Genomic DNA, 24,413 nt, shown 5'->3' with positions numbered 1-24,413 from the left:
CACAACAAAACATATACATCACTAAACAAAAATAAAAATAACAAAAAATAAACACTTATCATACTTTGCTTAACATTGTCTTACGGACTTCCTCAGATCCCTCCCTTCTGATTTTCATTTTTTGAGATCATTTTGCTCCTTAGCAATTTTCATATACTGTATCTAAATTCCATTATCATCGAAATCAACCAATATTTTCTCAGCCATTCATATTGCCAAAACATTCATCTCTCTCTCTCTCTCTCTCTCTCTCTCTCTCTCTCTCTCTCTCTCTCTCTCTCTCTCTCTCTCTCTCTCTCTTTATCTTACTATCCTCCTCCTCCTATCCCCCCTCCCCAGGCCGCCTCCTGCTACTAGAAGGCCCCAGGGTGAACAGACAGTCAAAGGTGGTCCATTTTATGATTAGGCTTCTCCCCCCCACCTCCCCCCCAGAACCTCCCCCTGCCACCAAGAGGCTCCAAGATGAAGAGGGGGGACAAAGGCAGCGGGCCGCCCAACCATCTACCTAAACATACAATTTCTATATAGCTATCCTAAACATATTTCTCAATTCCTCATATTTCTACCTATTTTCCCCCACATATATCATACTTTTCCTTCCCTAGCCTAATATTTCCTCCAAGAAAAACTTCATACAATTACTCATTCCTTAAATCACATATAACTTTTACCTTTTTAATTTTTACCATTTATTCTCTGCCTCCCCCCCCCCCCCCGGTTTCTTTCCCCCAGTCGATACAACAAATTCCATAATGTAGCCCGAATTCAAATCCCATTTTTATCCAGCCCTATAAGAACCACAATTTCCTTTTTCATCCCACTCCCAATCTCTCATGTTTTGCAACCCAAATTTTTGTCCTCTACTTCCCCTGCCCCCCCAAACTGCAAAAGTTCTCTCCCTTGCCAGACCCAAATCATTACATTTTCCCTGGTTTCCCTTAAGATCAATCCCAAAGGTAGTTCTTGTTCTTCCATCTCTAAAATAATAAAGTTCCATGGTACTTCTTGGTGGGTCTTCTCTCCTTGTTGGGCTCTTTCTTCTTCCTCTTCTTTGGATTCTTTTACTTTATCCGCAGGAACTGGTTCTTCATTTCCCACTGCACCCAAATCAAATCTTTATTGTTACAGTCAATGACCAGTACTCAAATTATTAGAACTAAGATAGTTGTGTTCATTAATTTCAGTGGGTTTACTTTGAGCAGGATTAATTTTTGATACAAGCTTGTATGTTCCTGTGATATCAACAGAGGTGAACAACCCCATACTTCCCCATACCAGTTCCCAAGCTGGTGTCCCACAAGGAATAAATTGATTTCATTCTTTATTCCTTTACTCTATTCCACAGGTGGCGCTGTGGGTTAAACCACAGAGCCTAGAGCTTGCCGATGAGAAGGTCGGCAGTTCGAATTCCTGCGACGGGGTGAGCTCCCGTTGCTCAGTCCCAGCTCCTGCTAACCTAGCAGTTTGAAAGCACGTCAAAGTGCAAGTAGATAAATAGGTACCGCTACAGCGGGAAGGTAAATGGCGTTTCCGTGTGCTGCTCTGGTTCTCCAGAAGCAGCTTTGTCATGCTGACCACATGACCTGGAAGCTGTATACCGGCTCCCTCGGCCAATAATGCGAGATGAGCGCGCAACCCCAGAGTCGGTCACGACTGGACCTAATGGTCAGGGGTCCCTTTACCTTTACCTTACCTACCCCTTTCACCGCAAGGTCCCAGGACAGGTTACGACGATATAATAATACAGTTATAAAATCAAATGAATCATTTTATGATCTTAAAACTACCAAGACCATTCTAAATGGAACAGGGGACTTTAAATTCAACAAAAAGAAGTGTATCCCCCAAAACAAAATACCTTAACTCCCAAGGGGCAGGGTAAAAGAGGTGTGTCTTCAGCATTGGGTGGAGGCTGTGGAACGATGATGTCAGGCACTGTGGGTGGAGGGTGTTCTAGAACTGAGGGGCCATCACAGAGAAATCCCTCTCCCGGGCTACAACTGCCAACACTTCTGAAGATGAGGCAGCGACACTGAGGTACTCCTCTGCCGGTAGCCTGAGACGGCCTGTAGGCAGGGATGGAGACAATCTTTCAGATATTTGGGGCCTTAGTAGTAGTTGCTCTGTGAGCAATGCAAAAAATTATTTGTTGTGAATCTCATGCGGTGTTGAAAGGGGCACATTCCTGTACAGTCGTACCTTGCTTGCCAAACGCCTTGGAACTTGTACGTTTTGGCTCCCGAACGACCGAAAACCGGAAGCGAGTGTTCTGGTTTTTGAACAATTTTCAGAAACGGAACGTCCGGTGTGGCTTCCAATTGGCTGCAGGACGTTCCTGCAGCCAATCGGAAGCTGTGCCTTGGTTTTTGAACAGTTACGGGAGTCTCGAACACATTCTGTTCGAGAACCAAGGTACGACTGTACTTTTTGAAAGAAGCAAAAAACTGGGTGTCTTTGGTTTTAGAAAGTTTGGGAAATGCTGGACGCTATCCCATCTCCTTCCATCTCTCTAAAGCACTGAGCACACTTCTCCCACATCCCACCCCACTGAGTTCATTCTTACTCAGCATTCGGTTATTGCAGACTCTCTCTCGTTTCTTATGGGCTGTGATTCCCTCCTGTCTCCCCCACCCCTTCCAGGAAATGGACATCGAGGAAATTTTGCGCTTGGCCGAAACCCGAGAGAACGAAGCGTCCACGAGCGCCACAGATGAACTTCTGTCTCAGTTCAAGGTATGGACCTGTGCGGGTGGAGCAGAAAGCAAAAGTTAGCATGTTTTCAGTTATTTATTGAATTTCTATCGCAGCCTTCCTCCCCAAGGAACCCAGGGGCAGAGGATAAAACAGTGGCTATAGAGGTTTGCATTATTGCCAGAGGCTAGCAGTGTAGGGAACAACCTTGTGCAGAATGAGAGCATTGGTCCACCTAGCTGAAGGCTGCCTACCCAATGGGTGGGGAACCTGTGCCCCATCCCCACCTGGAATGGTTGGGCTCCAGCTTCCATCTGTCCCAGCTAGCATAGGCAATAGTCAGGGAAGGTGGGAGCTGCAGTTGAGCATCTCCTGCAGGGTCCCCGTCCCCAGTCTACACATCAACTGGAAGCGTCTCTCCAGGTTTTCAGGCTTGATTTCCAAATGACTTCAGCTGGTTTGGAGTCCTCCTTCACCCACCTTGTAAGAATGCTCTCCCCACCCCCAGAAAAAACACGCCCCTTGGCATTCAAATCCATTAAACAAGCACTAGTGTGGTGGCAGATTCAGAAGTCCCTTTGTGACAGTCACACTTTACACCTTTTCTGAGATTATACAACCTTAGTTTAAATAAGAATTGTACAGTTATGCAGTGATAATAATTAGGGGTGCATTGAAAGGACCAGTGTACAGTGTTACCTTGGTTTATGAACTTGATCCGTTCCGGAAGTCTGTTCTTAAACCAAAGCGTTCTTAAACCAAGGTGTGCTTTCCCATAGCAGCAGGGGACTCAGTTTACAAATGGAACACACCCAATAGGAAGCGGAACATGTTCTGCTTCCAAGGCAAAGTTCACAAACCAAAACACCTACTTCTGGGTTTGCAACATTCTTAATCCAAGTTGTTCATAAACTAAGCTGTTCTTAAACCAAGGTACCGGTGTATATCTCCATGTGTCACCTTTTAGCTAGATTAATTTACTTATGTGCATATATGTACATGAGCAAATTATTTGGAGTGCTCCAGCATCTTATTTTGGATGGACTTGAGTTGCGTTTTCCTTAAAGGTCCATTGTACATAACAGAATTTGCACACTACAGCTGTACCTTGGTTGTCGAATGGAAGCCGTTCCGGAAGTCCGTTCGACTTCCAAAACATTTGCAAACCAAGGCACGGTTTCTGATTGGCTGATTGGCCCCAGAAACAATTTAGCATTTGTAGAACCTGAGATATGGGGCAAAGCATGCAGGCAGTAGTCTTCCCATTTTGTGCATGTGAAATTAGCCTTCCCCCACTTCAGTGTTTTACTTCGTCCCCACCTCACTCCGGAAAAATTTATGCAGACACTCATGATTGTGACCCGGGTTCAAATTCCTGCACGGTCCCGGTGGCCTTGGAGAAGGCATGCACTCGCAGCCTCAGTTTCCCTTTGTCTTAGCGGGTTCTACTCACACGGTGTCATTGTGAGGACACACAAACACACAGTCCATGGGATTGGCTCGAAATATTTTTTAACCTGCTAATGAGGAATGAAACCTGGTGGGTGTTTTATCCTTTGTAGGTAGCCAACTTTACAACGATGGAGGAGGAGGAAGCCCCGCTCGAGGAGAAGTCTCAGAAGGACTGGGACGATATCATCCCGGAGGAGCAGAGAAAGAAGGCGGAGGAGGAGGAGCGGCAGAAGGAACTAGAGGAGATCTACATGCTTCCCAGAATCCGCAGCTCGGCTAAAAAGGTATGGCAAGGGCAGGGTGTGTCCTCCTTGATTTGAACCCAGACCAACCACTGCCGTAAGAAGAGCCAACTCATTCAGGCCAAAAGTCCCTCTAGTCCCCCTGCAGCCACTCGGGTACCTTTGGGAGAAGCCTGCATGCTGGAGCTGAGTGCAGCAATGCTCATCCTTTCTTCATTTAAGGCATTCACACAGAGCCTGCTGCTTCAGTGAGGGACATATGGCATTTATTATTTCCTTTGTGCTCTCTTTGCAGTGTGGGGTGCTTGATGGAGGGTCATAAGCAAAGGCAGGTGCTTTCCCCCAAAGGGTTTACATTCTAAATTTAGGAAGTTGGGTACATCGGAGGCTGGACTACGAGGTGTGAGAGAGGGCGATGCAGGATTGGAGACTGCAGAGTGGGTTAAATAGGTTCCCTTGCAGATTTCAGTTTCCCTCTTGCAAACTCTTGCTTTTTGAAATGCAAAGCAGGGCCCCTCGTTGGGAAGGAACATAGGAGGCTGACATATTGAGCCAGACCATCGAGCTCAGTATCACTTACCCTGGCTGGTAGCTGCTCTCCAGGGATTCAGACTGATCTCTCCGAGCCTTGGGATTGAACCTGGGACTTTCTGCCTGCAAAGCAGATGCTTTACCACTGAGCTGTGGTCCCGTCCCTTTAAGGATTAAGTTTCCGCTCCTCATAGCTGCCAAGTTCCGGCCTGAGAAATAAGGGACTGGACTGGAAGTAGCAGACCGGAAGTAGCGCTGCCGCCATTTTGGAACTGGGCGGAGCATGCTCAGAAGCTACTTTTGATGTTGCTCTGCCTTGTTCCAAAATGGCCACCACACCAAAAGTCACGCTGTAGCCATTTTGGAACTGGGCAGAGCATGCTCAGAAGCTACTTTTGATGCTGCTCTGCCCTGTTCCAAAATGGCCGCCACACCAGAAGTCACGCTGCAGCCATTTTGGAACTGGGCAAAGCAGCATCAAAAGTCGCTTCTAAGCATGCTCCGCCCAGTTTCAAGATGGCCGCCGCGCCAGAACAAACCGGGGAAAAACAAAAAAATCTGTTTTTTTGGCTGGGGACAGCTGGAAAAACGGGGGTTTCCCGGGGAGTACGGGAGACTTGGCAGCTGTGCCGCTCCTCGTGGTTCGGAATAAAGGGCTGATTTGAATAGCAGCAAAGGAAGCTGCCTTAAACTGAGTCAGACCATTGGTAGCACTGGTTTCAGGCAGGGGGCAGTCCCAGCCCTAGCTGGTCTCAAACCTGGGACCTTCTGCATGCAAGCAGATGCTTACCACCAAACAATGGCCCTTCCTGAACAAGTGGGTCTGCTTTTATAGGCAATAGCTGGCATATCAAAGATCCAGCAGGACACTGGAAGCCTTTCACCCTCCTCATCTGCCAAAATATATGGGGCACCCTGAAGTGAAGAGAGCTCAGGGACTAAGATACCTCCTGCTGCAAGCAAGCAGCCTGGCTGATCTGTTGTCCTTTCTGCCCCCATAGGCTCAGGCCAATGACAGCGATTCGGATGTTGAGATGAAGAAAAAGCTGCAGGGGTCGTCCGGCTCGGAGAGCGAGACAGAGGACTCGGATGATGATAAGAGGCCCAAACGAAGAGGGCGACCCCGCAGCGTCCGGAAGGACATGGTGGAAGGCTTCACAGACACAGAAATCAGGAGGTCAGCACTGAGCCCCGCTCCAGCTGCCTGGTGGGGTTTCATCGGCATTTATTCCTCCCCCTGCCCAGGAGTCTTGAGCAGGTTCCGATACTCATTTTCATTTAAGCGAAAAAGCCCATTGTTTTTTGTTTTACAATCCAGAATTACCTTATTTACTTGGCAGCCCAGCAAAGTTTTGTGATAACCCTTGGAGTTCCAGGGAGACTGTGGTACTCTTGGGATGGTGGCACAATCATGATTTGGGAGCTGGAGTTAGCAGGATCCCTGACTGCCTTTTGCCATAGTTATGTGACCAGCTCCACAGAACAAGTTTATTCAAGTAGGAATGCACTCGCTGGAACTCTTTTGACAGCTGTTGCCCCATTTTTTTCTTCGAATCCTGCAGGTTTATCAAGGCCTACAAAAAGTTTGGAGTTCCCCTGGAACGGTAAGTGCTGATCTATTTAGTTGGGGTGCAAGGGATTACGCTGAGGGTACTGTTATTATTTTTTATTTTATTGGATTTCTCATCATGGCTTTCCTCCCCAAGAAGCCCAGGGCAGCAAACAATACATTTTTAAAACAAAAACATTACAAAACAGATTAAAATATTCTAAAAACAATTAAAAAACAAGTTAAAACAATTAGAAACATTCTTTTTTATTTTTTATAAGCCACCTTGATTACTATTTTTTTTACGATATAGCAGTATATAAATATTTTTTATAAATTATAAACAACAGCAATTGCAATTTAAAAACATTCTTCCATCCAATGATCTTGAGGTTGCCACAACATTTGTGGGCCACCAAATTTCTGGGTAGACTGGAATGTTTTCCCAATCTGCCTGAGAGTTGATAATGATGGAGGCAGACATACCACACTAAGGAGGGTAATTCCCAAAGTTCCCTGGGAATAAGGATTGATTATTTAAACCCCTCTGGGAATTGTCACACTGTGATGAGAATGGGGGTTTCCCCACAACTCTCCGCACCCTTAACAAACTACAGCTCCCAGGATTCTTTGGGGGAAAGCTGTAGGATGTGGCATTTCATTTCATTATTTTATTTTTATTGATTTATCAATAGACATGTGGTACAGACTAACACATGATACAAACCATAACAGAATGATACATGGAGCATATTCAGTATATAAGTCAAATTAAAGAGATGCAGTTAAATATAGCCAGTTTTTTAAGACGCGTCAAGATAGCCCAGGAGTGAGTCATAGGAGGAGTACAGCTATGGCTCTCCCTATTTATATAATTTTTTTAAAAAAGTGGAGACCTGTCTGCATCAAAACTGTCTGATTTGGCTTTGCCCCAGACTACACGTCTATGCCTGACCAGATGTTCAGTTAAAGCCACATCCCATACATTGATAAACGATGCCTCTGGCAGAGGAACTTCTGATGATTTCCAGTGTGGCCCTGGGTTATGAAAACAATCTGCCGCTACGAGGGAGCTGCGTTTCCATTCATTTCATTGTCCTCTTCTCCCTCCTCCAGGCTGGAGTGCATTGCCCGAGATGCAGAGCTGGTCGACAAATCGGTGGCCGACTTGAAACGCCTCGGGGAGCTTCTTCACAACAGCTGCGTTTCGGCCATGCAGGAGTACGAAGAGCACCTGAAAGAGAACCCTGCAGAAAGTAAGTGGAGAAGAGCCTTGCCTCCTTGGCCATGCCACCCAGGAAAAAAGGATTGGTTAAAGCACTTGGATTCTCATACTTTTCAGATAAGCAACTCACCCCTTCCCCCCCATTGCTTGTAGCTGAAGCCTCTGTGGTTCTTCCCCCCCCCCCCCAGACAAAGGGCCAGGGAAGAGAAGAGGCCCCACCATTAAGATTTCTGGCGTCCAGGTGAACGTGAAAGCCATCATTCAGCACGAAGAGGATTTTGCAGTGCTGCACCAGACCATCCCAACGGACCTGGAGGAGAGGGCAAGGTGAGTTTGAAGGTTCCTGGGGACACAGGGAAGAAGAGCACAAGGAGGTGAGAGTGGCGTGACTTTCAGCTGCTTTCCAGATTGCAGCTTCGGTTTACCTGTAAATTAATGGGACTCATTGAGCTTCTGGCTCACCCTTCATCTTCAGGCTCCCAGCCCATTTTCCTTTCTTGAATGAGATAGGCAGAAGAGAATATTCACAAGGGAGCCCTTGGTGGGTTCAGAATGAGGCCCTGCCTCTCAGAAGGGGTGTTCATTGCATGTTACATTCAAACCAGTGTACCATCTCTGGAAACAGCTAGTAAAGGTAAAGGGACCCCTGACCATTAGGTCCAGTCGTGACCGACTCTGGGGTTGCGGTGCTCATCTCGTGTTATTGGCCGAGGGAGCCGGCGTACAGCTTCCGGGTCATGTGGCCAGCATGACAAAGCCCCTTCTGGCGAACCAGAGCAGCACACGGAAACACTCTTTACCTTCCCGCCGGAGCGGTACCTATTTATCTACTTGCACTTTTTGATGTGTTTTTGAACTGTTAGGTTGGCAGGAGCAGGGACCAAGCAACATGAGCTCACCCTGTCACGGGGATTCGAACCACTGACCTTCTGATTGGTTTAACCCACAGCGCCACCCGCGTCCCTGGACACAAGCTAGTAGGAGTGCACAATAGTTGAGCTGTAGACTCGTGGTTATTTGCATGTAACATTCAATGCATGTAGCTGTGTGCACCATATTGGAGCTGCACTCAACAAGTGTACACTCTTTCACACACCAGCACTTGTACATGTGTGGAGAAAGCTTGCAGCTCAATGTGATGGGTGAAGAAGCATAAAACACTGGAAAGTTTAGATGAGAAAGACACACATTTGTGCCTTTTCTCTCTTTCCCTGTCCCCCTTCTGCTGTCTTTAGGGGCATAGAAAAAGAACTCTGATGTAAAAAGTGAAGAGAGACAGTGCAGTTTAGTGGTTATAGTGTTGGATTTAGACCTGACAGGCCAGTGTTCAAATCCCTGCTCAGCCATGAGTGACCATAGGCCAGCCACCCTCAGCCTAGCCTACCTCACAGGGTTGTTATGAAGATAAAATGGGGAAGGAGTAAAACCATATATACCACCTTAAGCTCCTTGGGAAGGAAGGTGGGATATAAATGCAACAAACAAACAACAAAATCTCTTATTTGTTTTTCTGTTCTCCCATGAAATTGCAGGTTCTGCCTGACTTGCCGTGTGAAAGCTGCCCATTTTGATGTGGACTGGAGTGTGGAAGATGACTCTCGCTTGCTGGTGGGAGTATATGAACATGGCTACGGGAACTGGGAGCTCATCAAATCGGACCCAGAACTGAAATTAACCGACAAGGTACAAGAAACCTCACAGGCAGAGGCCTGGTTTGCATGTATAGCACTAAGCCACAGTTAGTTTAGCCAAAGAGTGGTTCGTTTGGCTGTGTAAACTCAGCCAACAGACTAACTGAGGTTTGTTTTCTCCCAGCCAAACCACAACGTGACGCCACAATTTGCTGTTGGCTTACAAACTGTGACATGTTATGGCTATGGTTTAGTGTTATGTTTGAAACCATAGCCTTGCTTAACCATGGTTTGTTAGGCCACTCCGCACTAGATGCTCACTAAGCTGTGAAGGCAAAGCTAGCTGGAAAACGAAAGCTTTGGAGAAACAAGATGCACCTTGTTTGCAGATCTGTGAACATGGTTTGTTGAACGAGCCACAGCTAGAACAAACCATGGCATACCACCATGTGTGAACGCAGGCAGTGTGTGTGTGTCTGCAGCCAAGTGTTTGGCTTCCTCCAAAGTCAATTCCAACCCTCCACTGAGCAACCAGCCTTAAATCAAAACAAGCAATGGCAATCATGGTGCAAAACAACATCTCTGGAAGTCTGTTGTACTCAGGGAAACTGGGTATAAGTTCTGTGGTTCAACTGGCAATGTATTTTGCTGTTGACTACACCCTGCAACCCAGGTGGCACTGTGGGTTAAACCTAGGGCTTGCTGATCAGAAGGTCGGCGGTTCGAATCCCTGTGACGGGGTGAGCTCCCGTTGCTCAGTCCCAGCTCCTGCCAACCTAGCAGTTCGAAAGCACATCAAAATGCAAGTAGATAAATAGGAACCGCTACAGCGGGAAGGTAAACAGCGTTTCCATGTGCTGCTCTGGTTTGCCAGAAGTGGCTTTGTCATGCTGGCCACATGACCTGGAAGCTATACGCCGGCTCCCTCGGCCAATAATGCGAGATGAGCGCGCAACCCCAGAGTCGGTCACGACTGGACCTAATGGTCAGGGGTCCCTTTACCTTTTTTACACCCTGCAAGGCTCATGGAAAAGCTGGGCAGAAGAAAAAGAAACAAGGAAATAGGAAGCGGAGGGAGGGTTTCTGATTGCTTTGATGATGACATGGGGTGAGCTTTTGTGCAGGCAGATATTGCACCAGACCTGGCCATTTATTTATCCTCTTAAAGAATGCTGCCTCCTAGAGCAGAAAACACTGCTCTAGTGTTTGGATTACTGATGGGTGTCCCATTTCCCCCCACTTTGAATTCTTAGTCCACTTCCCCATTTTCTTAGTTGTAGCTTTCTGTATCTTATATTTGGAAAGCAGTACATGCGTGTGGGCTCTTGGTGTTAGACCTTTGCTTCCGTTTATGCCCATGTCCTTAAAAACATTTCTGTCCCCCACCCCACACCCCCAAAGATCCTTCCTGTTGAGACAGACAAGAAGCCTCAGGGGAAGCAGCTCCAGGCACGAGCCGACTACTTGCTGAAACTACTCAAGAAGGACATGGAGAAAAAGGACGGAACGAAAGAGGTGGAAGAGGTCAGTTCCACCATGGATGAATTGCAGCAGGAAAGGCAGAGTCACTAGACCAGGCTGTGTGCATTTCACACATCTGACTTGGCACTGCAGTAGTGCACAGGTCAGCTTTCCAGTCCCTGTGGAGGCAAATGCATGCTTTGGAAACACATGGAGGGGGCTTTGCAAAACCTCCCAAACCAGAGTGAGGGCTGAATAGGACCCCCAGGTGTTTTAAGGCAGCATATGCCAACCAGGTGCCTTCTAGTTTGGACCACAGGTCATCAGCCCCAGCCAGCACAACTGTGCTTCTGTTAACATCAGCATCATGCAGCCTAGGGCTGATGTGAGTAATAGCTGGTCCAGCACTCACAAAGGGGGCACCAGGTTAGCAGAACGCACCGTGCGCTACATATCTGTCTGTGTGTCATCTGGGGGTGAAGCTTTCCTTGAAAAGTTGCAGTTCTCCTGCTCTTGACGGACTTCTTCTCCTCTCGCCTTAGACCAAGGCGAAAAAGAGGAAGCCCCGCGCAAAGAAAGAAAACAAGTCTCTCAAAGGGAGAGATGAGCATGGGAATGAGGTCTCCTCTCCTCGACACTCAGACAACCCCTCAGAAGAAGGAGAGGTCAAGGTAAGCCCGGTTTGGCAGGTCTCCTGTGATTCCACATGCCCACCTGTGCAATATCTGATGTGAAGATTCTGTTGTGTTGAATAATTTTTTTATATACAGCTGGTAGATGAAGAATCAGAAGTTCTCTTTTTTCTGTCCCCCCCCCCCCAATTCTCTCTTCCTCTCTCTCTCCTTTTCTGGTCTGTGTTTTTATTTAGATCAGCTATTTAGCTTTGATAAAAAGGTATTTGATACTAATTTTTGTATTCCTTTAAAAATGTATCCCCTCCCCCCCAAAAAAAATTCCATCAGGAGCCGGTGGCTAAGATTATGTTTCCCAGATGCCTCACCTCAAGCACAGCCAGCAGGGCCCCTTCTGTAGTCTTTCTCCGCTCCCCACAATGATAGATAGCTTTGAAAATCAGGTTTGTTTTTTAAAAACAAACAAACCAACCCGTAATAGCTGTGCACATTAGCCTCATGTAGATGATCCATGCCATTGCTGTTCCATTCAGATTATGGCTTGTATAGACTATAAATTGGCCCTTCAGATATTTTGGACTACAACTTCCATCATCCACAGCCAGAGGCGTTATAACAGTTGAAGGATTCATTCCAGCTAGGTAGAAGCACTTAAGGCAGGCATCCCCAAACTTCGGCCCTCCAGAAGTTTTGGACTACAATTCCCATCATCCCTGACCACTGGTCCTGTTAGCAAGGGATCATGGGAGTTGTAGGCCAAAACATCTGGAGGGCCGCAGTTTGGGGATGCCTGCACTTAAGGGCTGGTGAGGAAGAGAGGGTTGGAGTAGAAGAGGGGCCTGGGTTGAGTCACTAGGGCCTGATACAGAGGCGCAGAGGGCCCTCAGCACTGAAATAAATGAAATGGGTTTGATTTCCCCCCCCTTTCCTTGCAGGAGGATGGCTTAGATAGCAGCCCTGTGAGAAAGAAGCAGAAGAAGAAAGAGGACAAAGAAAACAAGATAAAGCAGACGGCAAGCCGGAAAGAAAAGGAAGAGGAGAAAGATAGGAGGAAAACAAAGGGCAAAAGAGAAAAGGTACCGGAGATTGTCTTGCCGCACAAGGAAAAGTCACATAGGAATCAGTTTAGCAACCCTGGGTGAAATACTGAGTAATAATTTCGCACGCAGAACTGTATCAGGAACTTCAGCCTGGCCTCATCTCTCTCCTGTGTGAAATTGCTGCAAATGCCGTGCTTTGTTTTTATGTTTGCCATGCCTCCTTTTGTCTTTTTGCAGGCCAAAGGCAGCGATGCCAAAACTGCAGGCAAAGGGAAGAGATCTCAGGGCCCCGTCCACATCACAGCTGGGAGTGAGCCCATCCCCATTGGAGAAGAGGAAGAGGATGACTTGGACCAGGAAACCTTCAGCATAGTAAGTATTGCCTCATGGGGTCAGAGAGGAAGGGGTCCCATTCGTCATTCCAGCCCCGTGTGGTTTAGACTAGTTGATCTCTTGCATCTTTGGGCTTCAGAATTTTTGCAAGCTACTTTATTCAAGTCAGCAGTATGTACCTTTTCATTCATTCATTTAGAAGCATTTTACAGGTGAAACTCGGAAAATTAGAATATCGTCAAAAAGTGCATTTATTTCAGTAATGCAACTTATTTTTTATTTTTATTTTTACAAATGCTTTCTTTTGGAAATTCCACAGTAATAAAACAAATAGTTACAAAAATACAAAAATAAACATCGCTATTACATTTCATTAATTACATTGCATTTATAATTGACCCGCCTACCGACAAATAATTACAATTACATCAAATAAAGGCTTGACATATCTTGCTTTGCATGTCATGCATCTATCTCATATATTGGTTTTACCGTTTAAGTTGTATTACTGAAATAAATGCGCTTTTCGACGATATTCAAATTTTCTGAGTTTCACCTGTATATACTGCTTTGTATTTCAAGAAACCCTTAAGCCGGGCACAGTAGGCAATGGTATGAGCAGGTTGGGTTTATGGCGGGTGGTTTGGACTACAACTCCCAGCATGCATTGGCCAGGGCTGATGGGAGCTGTAGTTCGAAACATCTGGAGAGCACCAGCTGTGGGAAATGTTGAAAAGGCAGAATGAATGCTGGAAGTTCCGTCCCATATGTGGTGGCATGAGCACGAATAATCCCGAATTCACAATTTTCCAAAGATGGCTGGGGCACCCCCCCCCCCCGGGCTGGCTGTAGGAAGGAAGTAAAAAAATCCTCAATAACGTGTCGCTTTGCTCTCTCTGCTGCTCCCCTCTAAGTGCAAAGAGCGGATGAGGCCTGTCAAAAAGGCTTTGAAGCAGCTGGACAAGCCAGACAAGGGACTGACGGTGCAGGAACAGCTGGAGCACACGCGGAGCTGCCTGCTGAAGATCGGCGACCGCATCTCGGAGTGCCTGAAAGCCTACTCAGACCAGGAGCTCATCAAGCTCTGGAGAAGGTAACCAACTCCGCCTACCCGCCTGCCTTCCTGCCTGTCAGGCATTCCACTGCGCTCTCACGCTAATAAGCTACTGAGGTCAGGTTTAAGGAAGCTGGCTTACAGCCTTGACCCACCTAGCTGTGTATTGTCTACCCTGACTGGCAGCGGCACTGCAAGGAACACCTGCTCCCCTCATGCAGAAGGTCCCAGGTTTGATCCCTAGGAGATCTGCCGGTTCGTATGGACCTTGGTGGAGCATAGATCTGACTTGGTATGAGGTTGTTTCTTCGGTCCCTATACCTTTGGGGGAAAGAGCATCCAATTTGTGTGCAGAAATCCCCAGGTACAACCCCCAGCTATTCCTGGTAGGGCTTGGAAAGACTGCCTCTCTAAAGCCCTGGAGAGCTGCTGCCGGTCAGTGTGGGCAATATTCAGGTAGAAGGATCAGTGGTCTGCTGCTTTTATAAAGAATCTTCCTATTCATTTCATTTATTAGACCTATTAGTTGCTCGTCACCTGAAGGTCTTCAAGCAACTTACAGCAAGGAAAAGATATACAGTGCACCCTGTGCTGTAAGCTACCCTGGCAGAAACGTAATATGGGCTTAGCTGCCAAATATCCCGTTTTTCGCGGGAAACCCCCAGATTTTAATCCGTTTCCCGCTGTTCTCCCAAATGGAGAAAAATCCCGGAAATCCCCCGGATTTCCTACCTGCCACGGAGCCTCCATTTTGGGGGCTGCTCTGACCATGTGTGGGAACCGGAAATAGGGCAGAGCAGGACCAGAAGTCGCTTCTACGCATGCCCGACGGCCATCTTGGTGGTGGCTGCATGGCGGCAGCCGTCACCAACATGGCCGCCACCATGCGGCAACCACCAAGATGGCCGCCAGGCATGCGTAGAAGTGACTTCCGGTGCCGCTCTGCCCTATTTCCGGTGCCCACACATGGTCAGAGCGGCCCCGGAAGTTGCTTCCACGCAACTTCCGCTGCTACACCGCTGCTGATCCCGCATTTTTCAGCAAGAGACTTGGCAGGTATGAATATAGGTAGTGCAAAATGTAGGAAGTTGCCTTATACTGAGTAAGACCATTGGTCCATCTAGCTAAGCATCATCTTCTCTGATTGGCAGCAGCTCTCCAGGGTTTCAGGCAGGGGGCATCATGCCCCTACGTAGAGATGCTGGGCATTGAATCTGGGACCGTCTGCATGCAAAACAAATGCTCTCCCGCTGAGCTTTTACATTGCAAAATATGTTGCAAAATATCGGTTGCTTTGGCTTAGAATTTAGATTTAGGTTTTTTTTTAATGAAAGTGGTAACGATACCGGAGTTTAGTTAGTAAAAACATGTGTTGTAAACAGCTAATAAAATGGAGTAAAAAACAAACAAACATCAGGGAAGGGCAGGGTAGGAAGTCAAGAAGAAACAGCTTTAAAAATGTATAACATTCTGGAATATTTTGGAGGTTTAATAAAAATGATGGGGGTGATTTAGATTTAGTTTTATAAGAATAAAAACTATAACATTACTGCCACGCACAGCACAGCACAGCAGGCTGGATTTCTTGGGTTATATTTGTTTTGAGGTTCTGCATGGTTCAGGCCTTGAATGTGCAAAGTAATCCCAAAGAGAAGAGATGCCTCCTGAGCATATGCAGAGTGTGCCTCTCCAGTCTCAGCTTGGTGATCTCCAAATAGACTGCATTCACGTGGAATCAAGGGATAGGGCCTCATCCGGGCTAGACTGATAGAGGAAAGGGGTAAGCAAATTGCTGTTCTGTCAGTTCACTAAAGGGGAGAAATGAAAAAATGAACTCCATTTGCCTCCTTCCAGGAACCTGTGGATATTTGTGTCCAAGTTCACAGAATTTGACGCAAGAAAGTTGCATAAGTTGTACAAGATGGCTCACAAGAAGCGGTCGCAGGATGAGGAGGTGAGTCTGAAAAACTGAGAGAGGGGTGGTTGGTGGTTGGGAGAGAGAGTGCACGCTTGGCTCTTGTCACTGAAAGGCAGAATACAAATCTAATTAAAAAAAATAAGCATAGAATATTTGTCCTGTAGAACAGGCTTCGCCAACCTGGCGTTTTCAAGATGTTTTGGAGTACAACTCCGGACAGCTAGCTCTGTGATGCTGGGGCTGATGGGAGTTGTGGTCTAAAACATCTGGAGGGGGCACCAGGTTGGTGAATGCTGCTGTAGAAAATAGGCAGTGCCCTTGGGGTCCCTTCCACCTCTGTAGTTCTGTGAATCTGTGATACACCCTTAGAAACCAGAAGGAGCCTGGACAAAGCTTTCTTGATTTGGTCTGCAGATGTACAGTGACGGGGGGGGGTATTTGATCCCCTGCTAAATTTGCCCTGCTAAATTTCAACAGCATAGTTAAACTGTGGAACTCACTTCCACAGGAGGCAGATTGGCCACCAACTTGGATGGATTGGGCAAATTTGTGGGTTGACAATGGCTACTAGCAATGATGGTTATGCTCTGCCTCCGCAGTCAGGCCGTATGCCTCTGGATACTAGTCTCTGGGGCTCACAGGAGGGGAGATCTACTGTGGCACTGAAGTCCAGCTTTGAGGCTTCCCGTGGAGGCCTCTGGTTGGCTGCTGTGAGAACTGGATCCTGTACTAGAAGGGCCCGTGGCCTGATCCAGTTCAGGTTCTTCCTATGTTCTCGTGACGAGATTTGTGTGGGAAAGGCCCATTTGTGCTGTCCTCAGGTGACTCAGTCAATGCCAGGAGCCTTTTATTGTGAATTAACTGCTCCCTTTGTCATCCTCAGCAAGAACAGAGGAAAAGGGAGGAAGCCCTGGGAGGCAAGAAACCGTTCCGGTCGGAGGCATCCGGGTCCAGCCGAGATTCCGTGATGTCTCAGATACCTCATGGACCTCATGCTCAGAAGCTCCACCAGCCTCCATCGCCGCATCCTTCCCAAATGCACGGGCACCAGCGGGAGAACTACAACCACCCAAACAAGAGGCATTTCAGCAGTGCAGGTCAGAGGCCAAGCAGGAGCCCACTAAGAGCCTCTTCTCCTTACTCCTCTGGGTAGAACTTCTCCCTCCCTCCAGATTGAGTGGACGGCCATTGCTCCCCAACCTGGCTTCTTCCAGATATTGCTTAAGTCCTGTCAGCCCCAGCCAGTATGGCCACTTAACAGGGAGGAACCATCAGCCTCCAGGCTGGACTACTATAATGCAATCTATGTAGGTCAGCCCTTGAAGGCAGTCTGGAAATTGCAACTAGTGTGAAATAGCGTGGCAAGAATGCTGTTAGGGGCAGGAGGCTCTGAGCTTATTATTGTCCTTAAATTTTTTAAAGATGCCTTCAAGTTCAGAAATTGTGTTTATTTAGCTGTCTACCGCTTAAGGGAGTGGGTGGCGCTGTGGTCTAAACCACTGAGCCTCTTGGGCTTGCTGATCAGAAGGTCAGCGGTTCAAATCCTCGCAACAGGCTGAGCTCCCATTGTTCTGTCCCAGCTCCTGCCAACCTAGCAGTTCAAAAGCACACCAGTACAAGTAGATAAATACCGTAGGTACCATTGTGGAGGGAAGGTAAACAGCGTTTCCATGCGCTCTGGTTTCCGTCACTGTGTCCTGTTGTGCCAGAAGCGGTTTAGTCATGTTGGCCACATGACCTGGAAAGGTGTCTGTGGACAAATGCCAGCTAGCCTAAAAGCAAGATGAGCGCCGCAACCCCATAGTCCCCTTTGACTGGACTTAACTGTCCAGGGGTCCTTTACCTGTAACCTTATACCGCTAAATGCAAAACAAGCCTTATAAGTGCTTCACGAAGTATAAAACATTTTGGCTTAAGGGATTGTACAGAGGGACAGGCAGGCTTTGTACAGTCCATTGTGACATTCCCCCCCAGGACTGATATGATCGTGGAGAACCCTCACCACGCATCAGCTTCCAGGGACCCCTAGGGATCCTGTCCTAACCATTCAAGGGCGTTTCGTGAAACCGAGTCGAGCCTTTCCCTCCCTTCCGTTTGCGCAGATCGAGGCGACTGGCAGAGAGACCGCAAATTCAGCTACGGCGGCAACAGCAACCAAGTGTGGGGCGGAGAACGGCATCATCAATATGAACCGCATTGGTACAAAGAGCACCACTACGGAGACCGCCGGCCGCGTGGCGAGCCTCGTGGCGAACCTCGCAACTACAGGCTGAACAACCCAAGCCGCAAGCGGCCTTATGAGCAGTACAACAGCGACCGAGATCACCGGGGCCACAGAGACTATTACGACAGGTGAGCCACCAGCAGCAGAAGTTGCTCGGGTAGCCAGTTCCCTGCACTCAGCAACCAGGCCTCTTCAGCTCTGCCCTGAACTGTTTCATGTCCTCCTCGCCCCCATGACTCGCCACTAGGTGGAGGCCTGGCTTGGTTGAATGAGGTGACAACTTAATTTCTAGCCAGGCCCCAGCATTGAGCAGCGACATCACATTATTCCAACAAAAATGGGAGAAACGGGAGTGGAGATGGCCAGTGTTTGCTTATTCATCCCACGTTCAGGACAGAAATCAATCCAGTAAATACAATCTGTATTCACTGTTGTTTTGGTTTTCAGTTCACAAACCATACGCAGTTGATTAGTAGTAGTAGTAGGAACAGTTTTGTTTAGCTGTAAGCCAAAACAGAGAAAAAAAGACAGACTTGAGACACAAGCTTGGCTCTTAATTTCCTGTCAGTCAGTGCAGTAGAGAAACGTACAAGGTAACATCGTTTTCTTTGTCTGACTGCAAAAAGCACATGCACTCACTTGGTGGAACAATCCCTCCCCCCCCCCGGTCACTAAAGACAAACATTAGATTACTTTCCCCCCCTTTATGCACTGAATTTACTTTGCATTGAAACAAGAAGGGTGGAATAACGTCAGTCGTGTAATTTCACCACAATCAGACAAATAACATGGTTCTGGGCAGAAGACGACCTGCAGTGGACTGGAAGCAGTGCTGCGTGTAGACCAGCAATAGGATTATCTCCTGCTCTCAGCTTTCTCCTTTCGATTACTGTGTCTTGAGGAACTGGGGGGGGGGCAGTCTGAACACCATTACAGAGTGAGGCCAACTAAGATCAGGGGAAGGCAACTGTCTCTTAACATTGGCTGGAACTCGAAATGTTTTCTTGATTATTTGAATGGGTTGGACATAGTCGTGTTTTGGGAGACATGGAGCCCTCCTTTGGACTGTGTCCCCTTTTCTCCCTACACTTCCCAAAAGAGGCGAGGGCAGAGCTAGTTGGAGACTAGGGGGACTGCTTTCTCCCATACAAACTGCCCCAGGTCCCTATGGTCTGCAGGTGGGTCATTGCATGCGGACGTGGGCCTGTGATTTGCTTCTCTCCAAACAAACCATGTTGAGAAACCAACCTGGTGCCCTGCAGGTATCTTGGCCTATGGCTCCCACCAGCCCCAGCCACCTGGGAATGGGATGTTTCCTCAGTCCCCACTTCTGAGCTGACTGCTCTCTGTGCTTGCTTCTGCCTAGGCATCACCACGATTCGAAGCGACGGAGATCAGATGAGTTCCGGTCTCAGAATTACCACCAGCAGGACTTCAGGAGGATGCCTGACCACAGGCCTTCCATGGGCTACCATGGCCAGGGCCCCTCAGACCATTACCGGCCTTTCCACCTGGACAAATCGCCGGATTACAAACAGCTTCTCCCCCCTCCTCACTCCCAAGTCTCGGACCCTCGCTCCCCACCCTCACAGAAATCCCCACACGACACCAAGTCCCCTCTAGATCACCGGTCACCCCTAGACAGGTCATTAGAACAGAAGAACAATCCAGATTATAACTGGAGCAGCCGGAAAACTTAGAATTCATGGTTGGAAGGTCAGGAGAGAACCTCATCTGAGGTAATTTGGCCTGTGCTAAAATGGCAGCCGCTGTGGTTCATAACCAGAGACTCTGAACCTGCTGCTGTTGGGTCCTACATTTGCAGAAGGATCATAGGAGCTGGACCAATCGTGGGGGGGTTGCCTGGATTTCTGCCCCAATCTCCCCCCCCCCATAATCCTGCTGGCCAAATGTTTGGGGAGTTGACTTCCCTTCACCTGAGTGACCTGTTGCGGGGGAAAGGCCACACTCACCCTGGGTTTTTGTTTTGTTTTCTGTGTCTCAAGGCCTAACTGGACTCCCACAGACATTTCATGGACCTTGAATCGATTCTATTTCCATGAAATGTCCGTGGGAGTCCAGTTAGGCACAGACGGAGGAAAGAGACCTGTATGGCCTCACTGTCGAGATCCAAGTCGTTGGCTGGGATGGAGAATGGGAATGGAAGCGCTGGCCTGAGTGGGTTTGCCCCTGTTGAACGGTGGAGGTTTAGCATAGGGGTGAGGGAGGGGTGGGGGTGGGTAACAAGGGGTGGGGGGTGGGGAACATATGCATCAGTTAGTGATGCCAAAAAATAAACATTTGTACTTTGGGGGATGCCCTTTGAGTGGACTCAGGGGAAGCTTAGTGAAATGAGGAGGAAACATGGAATTCAACACACACACAGCCTCACACACAGACACGCAGCCCAAACCCTTTCAAAAACGGGGACACAATACTTGGAAGTTTCAGTTTCTCAAGATAGCTTTGCTGAGGGATAGTTTCTGCTCTGCTTCTTCTCCATTCCTCTGCCGTGAAGTGCTGAGGATTTCTCACCTGGAAATACCATCCCTCAGCAAAGCCATCTTGAGAAACTGAAACTTCCAAGTATTGTGTCCCAGTTTTTCGAAAGGGTTTGGGCTGCGTGACTGTGCTGTGAGGCTGTGTGCGTGTTGAATTCCGTGTTTCTTCCTCATTTCACTAAGCCTCCGCTGAGCCCATTCAAAGGGCATCTCCCCAAGGACAAATGTTTATTTTTTGGCATCACCAACTGATGCATACGTTCCCCACCCCCACCCCTTGTTCCCCACCCCCACCCCTCCCTCACCCCTATGCTAAACCTCCACCGTTCAACAGGGGCAAACCCGCTCAGGCCAGCACCTCCATTCCCATTCTCCATCCCAGCCAACGACTTTGATCTCCTCAGTGAGGCCATACAGTCTTTTTCCTCTGTCTGTGCCTCAGGCAGCCATCAAACCTCCACCGTTCAACAGGGGCAAACCCATAGGTGCCCGAGACTTGCAGGACTTTAACATCCCCAACTGTAGGTGCCCGAGACTTGCATATGTTCAGGTCCTGTTACTGAAACCCCAGGGGGGAATGCACTCCCTCACACACACACCCCCACTGCAGGTCGCTTCTCATTTCTAGTTTCCCCAGGAAAGAATATTAACTGCACACGTTAGAATCTGTATTGTCTGGTGTGTGCCAGGATTAAGGAAGTAGCGCTGGGTTTGGATCCCAGTTTGGATGAATTATTGATGGATTTGGGAATGGGGGAGGAATATTATTTCTGGGGTCCATTCCCAACATCTGCATGGCAGTATTGTCCCCCACACATTTTCTCCAATATCTACAGGCTGGAAGGACTAAGCTATGGATTTCTGAGGGGGGAGCGAGAAACAGAACATTACCCCACCGGCTAAAAGAAAAACAACAACAACAGCAACCAGTTATTATTAATTTATATTTGTGGGGGAAAAGAATCGCCACTGTCCTAGTGATTTCTGATGTAAATATGTTTGTTTATAGAGTATGTATTAAAAAATTTTCCTACATTGTAGGCTGTACTTTGGATTCTTGTATATTAAAATGTGACATGGACATTTTCAGAAATCTGACCGACTACTTGTTTTCTGTTTGCTGCCCTTGAAAAAGAAGAGAGGGATTCTACTGCTGCGCGATGAGTTCCTTGTGTCGGTTTGTTGGACGGTTTTGAGGTTTGGCTTATCTGGACTGATTCCAGGCTACAGCAGACATGTCCAAACACACTCACTCTCACATTCAGTTCTGCATGCGCGCGCACATGTTCTCACACACATACATTCTCTCACCCATGAAGCACTCAGCGAGGGAGAGAATGCTCTGTTTCCTTGCGTGAAAGGCAGGATATAAATCTTGGTCTTCCCTGCTACTTCCTGTGCAGAAAACGCAGGACAACATTTTTCTGGATGAACCCACCATGTAGGCACACGTTTTCCAAAATGAGGCTCACCACTTCATTAAAAACCCTCATTTTATGTGCACATGTAACAGCGGGGTGATGAGCAAGGGGTATTCTGCCTGCCAGAATCTTTAAAAGTGGTCCTTAAATTGTTTGTATGTGCTCAAGCTCCAAGCTGCGGAATATTCTTGAATCTGACCTTTTCATCAGATCCTGCACCAACTCACTGTCTGTGTTGCAAGCGCTACATCTGTATAAAGCTTGCCTGACAAATGACCTTGCATGGGTGTTGTCTCCTGGCTAGTATCTGAGCAAACTGGCTCAATTCCCAGATGCTGAAGAGGCCTGTAAATAAATACCGGTACACTGCAATTCAATAGATCAGGATGGAGAACCTTGTCAGAATGGGCGACTTTAGGCCCCAAGTGTGGCCTCCAAGTCCATCTCTATATGGCCCTCGGGACTCTGAAGCGTGCGTGCGTGAGCACACACACACACACAAAATTGCCCTGCCTTGCGCTTTCCTGGTTTTTTTTTTTTTTTTGCCTGGCTGGCCTGTGTGCTTGAATTCTAACATTGCTTTTTGCCTGCCGGGATTGAGGCTAGAGAATTGCGGCCCTCAGGCTGAAAAACAGCTTGGATGACTGCATGGGGTCAGCCAAAAATGTGATAAATGAATCCGTTGATATAGAAGACGACAGTTATGATATGATGGCATGTTGTATGTCTACTTATGGCAATATTTTAGAATCTTAACTTGTTTGGCTTGTCCCAGTTCAGAGTTTTAGATTCCAGAGTTTTAGATTTAGATTTGTGGGCTTTGGCTACCAGGCTTCCATTAAGCTGGAATTTAGTGGACACTCTTTCGCTGGAGGTTTTCAAGCAGAGGTTGGATAGCCTTCTGTCAAGGATCCTAGAGTTGTGATTCCTGCATTGCAGGGGGTTGAACTCGATGACCCTCGAGGTCCTTTCCAACTCTACAATTCTGTGACTCTATGGCATTAGCTTTCCTGCATCAATCATTACTTCAGATAACATGGAACGTCACCCTGCATTGACAAGTATATGTAGGTTTAGAGAGGGGCAGCCATTAACGGCCTGGAGGGGAAGGGAATGCTTTAGGAGTTGGTTCTTTCTGGCTAGAACTGTCTTTCCCCATCACTTTTGGTAACAGAGACTTTAAGGTTTAGTGGCAGGATGTTGGACCAGATGGGTCTTTGGCCTGATCCAACAGGACGCATTCTTAAGTGACAGTGGAGCAGCGCTCAGCAGGGGTGCAGGATGCCTCGATTACATCCTGGCAGCCCTGGTCTTTAATCTTCTGCCTTACTTAGCCTCTCCAGGCCAGTGCATTTTACGGAACACACACCTCTGACTTCTGTCCCTTGGGCAGCTGTACATAGGGCACTCTGCGCAACAGATGGGGGAACTCCACCTCCAACTAACTGGCTTTCTGCCTTCAGAAACAGTTTTGTTTGGTTGTTGGTTGGGCTTGTTTTCTTGGAAACCTGGCTTTGTTGAGACCAAAAGGGATTTACTGGCCTTGCCCTGTTGCTCAACTCACACAGGTGCTTAACTTGCCTGGCTGCTTCCCGTCTTGCGTGAAGCTTCCTCTGCTGGGGCTCTGCCTTACACCCTGGGATTCCTCAGAGTTGAGTAAGAGCAGAAACAAAAGCATTTTCATGCAGCAGGTCCTTCATGGCGAGAGGACAGGAGGAGAGAGCCGAACAAAGGATTTTCCACACCTGTAAGCACTGGAACCAGGAGTGAAATTTCACAGCTGAGACGTGTTCCCCATAGAGACAGATTTTATAATGGAAGCACTGACTCAGCCATTTATTCCAAGAGTCTTGGCAAGGGCGAGCAGTCTGGTTTCGCAAGGAGGCCCAGAACTGTAAGAGAAGGGGGGGGGGTATTATTCAAGGAGGGAGAGTTCATCTGAAACCTGTTGGGTCTGTGGGAGGCATTAAACCCCTGCGTGTTCTCCTGTCATCCCAGGAGTTATTATTAGTCTGGATCGCACCCTTTTAGTTCCATAAATGCTCTATCTAGAAGTTTGGTCATCTTATTCTTGTGATGAATCTCCAAAGGTATACAATGGACACATTTCTCTAGAAACCCAGCATATACATAAGTAAAGGCCCGTTAAGTTTTCTGGAATTCTGAAGTTTGTGGATGTTTATCGGAGGTGTCAGGCCTCTGCACACCAGTTGCCGGGAATTGTAAGTGGGCAGAGTGCTGTTGGATTCATGTCTTCCTTCAGGGATTCCCAGAGACATCTGGGGCTGGTCACTGTGAGAAGATGATGGACTGAAGAGGTTGCTGGATTGGGCCAACAGGGGCGCTTGTATTCTTACAGTTCCAAGATCACACTTCAGCTGAAACATACTTGGGCAAAAGTTCTAGAAATTTGACTTACTTTACTCAAAAGGAACGGCTATGGGGTGATTTTGTTTTGTACGAGGGGGGCGGGGAGGAATCAATGTTAGTTCCTTAATAATTTAGCTG

General features: G+C 47.7%; 1 protein-coding gene across 18 annotated transcripts in view; it reads left to right on the top strand.

Moving 5' to 3' along the window:
• The window catches only part of CHD2 (chromodomain helicase DNA binding protein 2), an 87,471-nt gene extending 67,399 nt beyond the window's left edge, over positions 1-20,072 (top strand). For 11 of the 18 annotated variants that reach the window (XM_035132027.2, XM_035132030.2, XM_035132029.2 and 8 more), the window contains 16 exons: positions 2,641-2,733; positions 4,254-4,427; positions 5,918-6,093; positions 6,479-6,520; positions 7,582-7,721; positions 7,879-8,017; positions 9,223-9,373; positions 10,723-10,845; positions 11,325-11,453; positions 12,350-12,490; positions 12,692-12,826; positions 13,702-13,880; positions 15,696-15,795; positions 16,643-16,856; positions 17,862-18,111; positions 19,350-20,071. In XM_035132027.2, the coding sequence (XP_034987918.1) occupies positions 2,641-2,733; positions 4,254-4,427; positions 5,918-6,093; positions 6,479-6,520; positions 7,582-7,721; positions 7,879-8,017; positions 9,223-9,373; positions 10,723-10,845; positions 11,325-11,453; positions 12,350-12,490; positions 12,692-12,826; positions 13,702-13,880; positions 15,696-15,795; positions 16,643-16,856; positions 17,862-18,111; positions 19,350-19,683 (2,520 nt within the window). In that variant the 3' untranslated portion in view covers positions 19,684-20,071. Of the gene's footprint in view, positions 1-2,640; positions 2,734-4,253; positions 4,428-5,917; positions 6,094-6,478; positions 6,521-7,581; positions 7,722-7,878; positions 8,018-9,222; positions 9,374-10,722; positions 10,846-11,324; positions 11,454-12,349; positions 12,553-12,691; positions 12,827-13,701; positions 13,881-15,695; positions 15,796-16,642; positions 16,857-17,861; positions 18,112-19,349 lie in introns of those variants that run through there. The other 7 variants (XM_035132032.2, XM_060282586.1, XM_035132031.2 and 4 more) reach the window with 2 other exon arrangements.
• Positions 20,073-24,413: the final 4,341 nt, after the last annotated feature.

This window comes from Zootoca vivipara, chromosome 14 (genome assembly GCF_963506605.1).
Source record: "Zootoca vivipara chromosome 14, rZooViv1.1, whole genome shotgun sequence".
Lineage (NCBI taxonomy): Eukaryota > Metazoa > Chordata > Lepidosauria > Squamata > Lacertidae > Zootoca > Zootoca vivipara.
The sequence above is the reverse complement of the archived record's forward strand: the minus strand, read 5'-3'. Positions and strand labels throughout refer to the sequence as shown.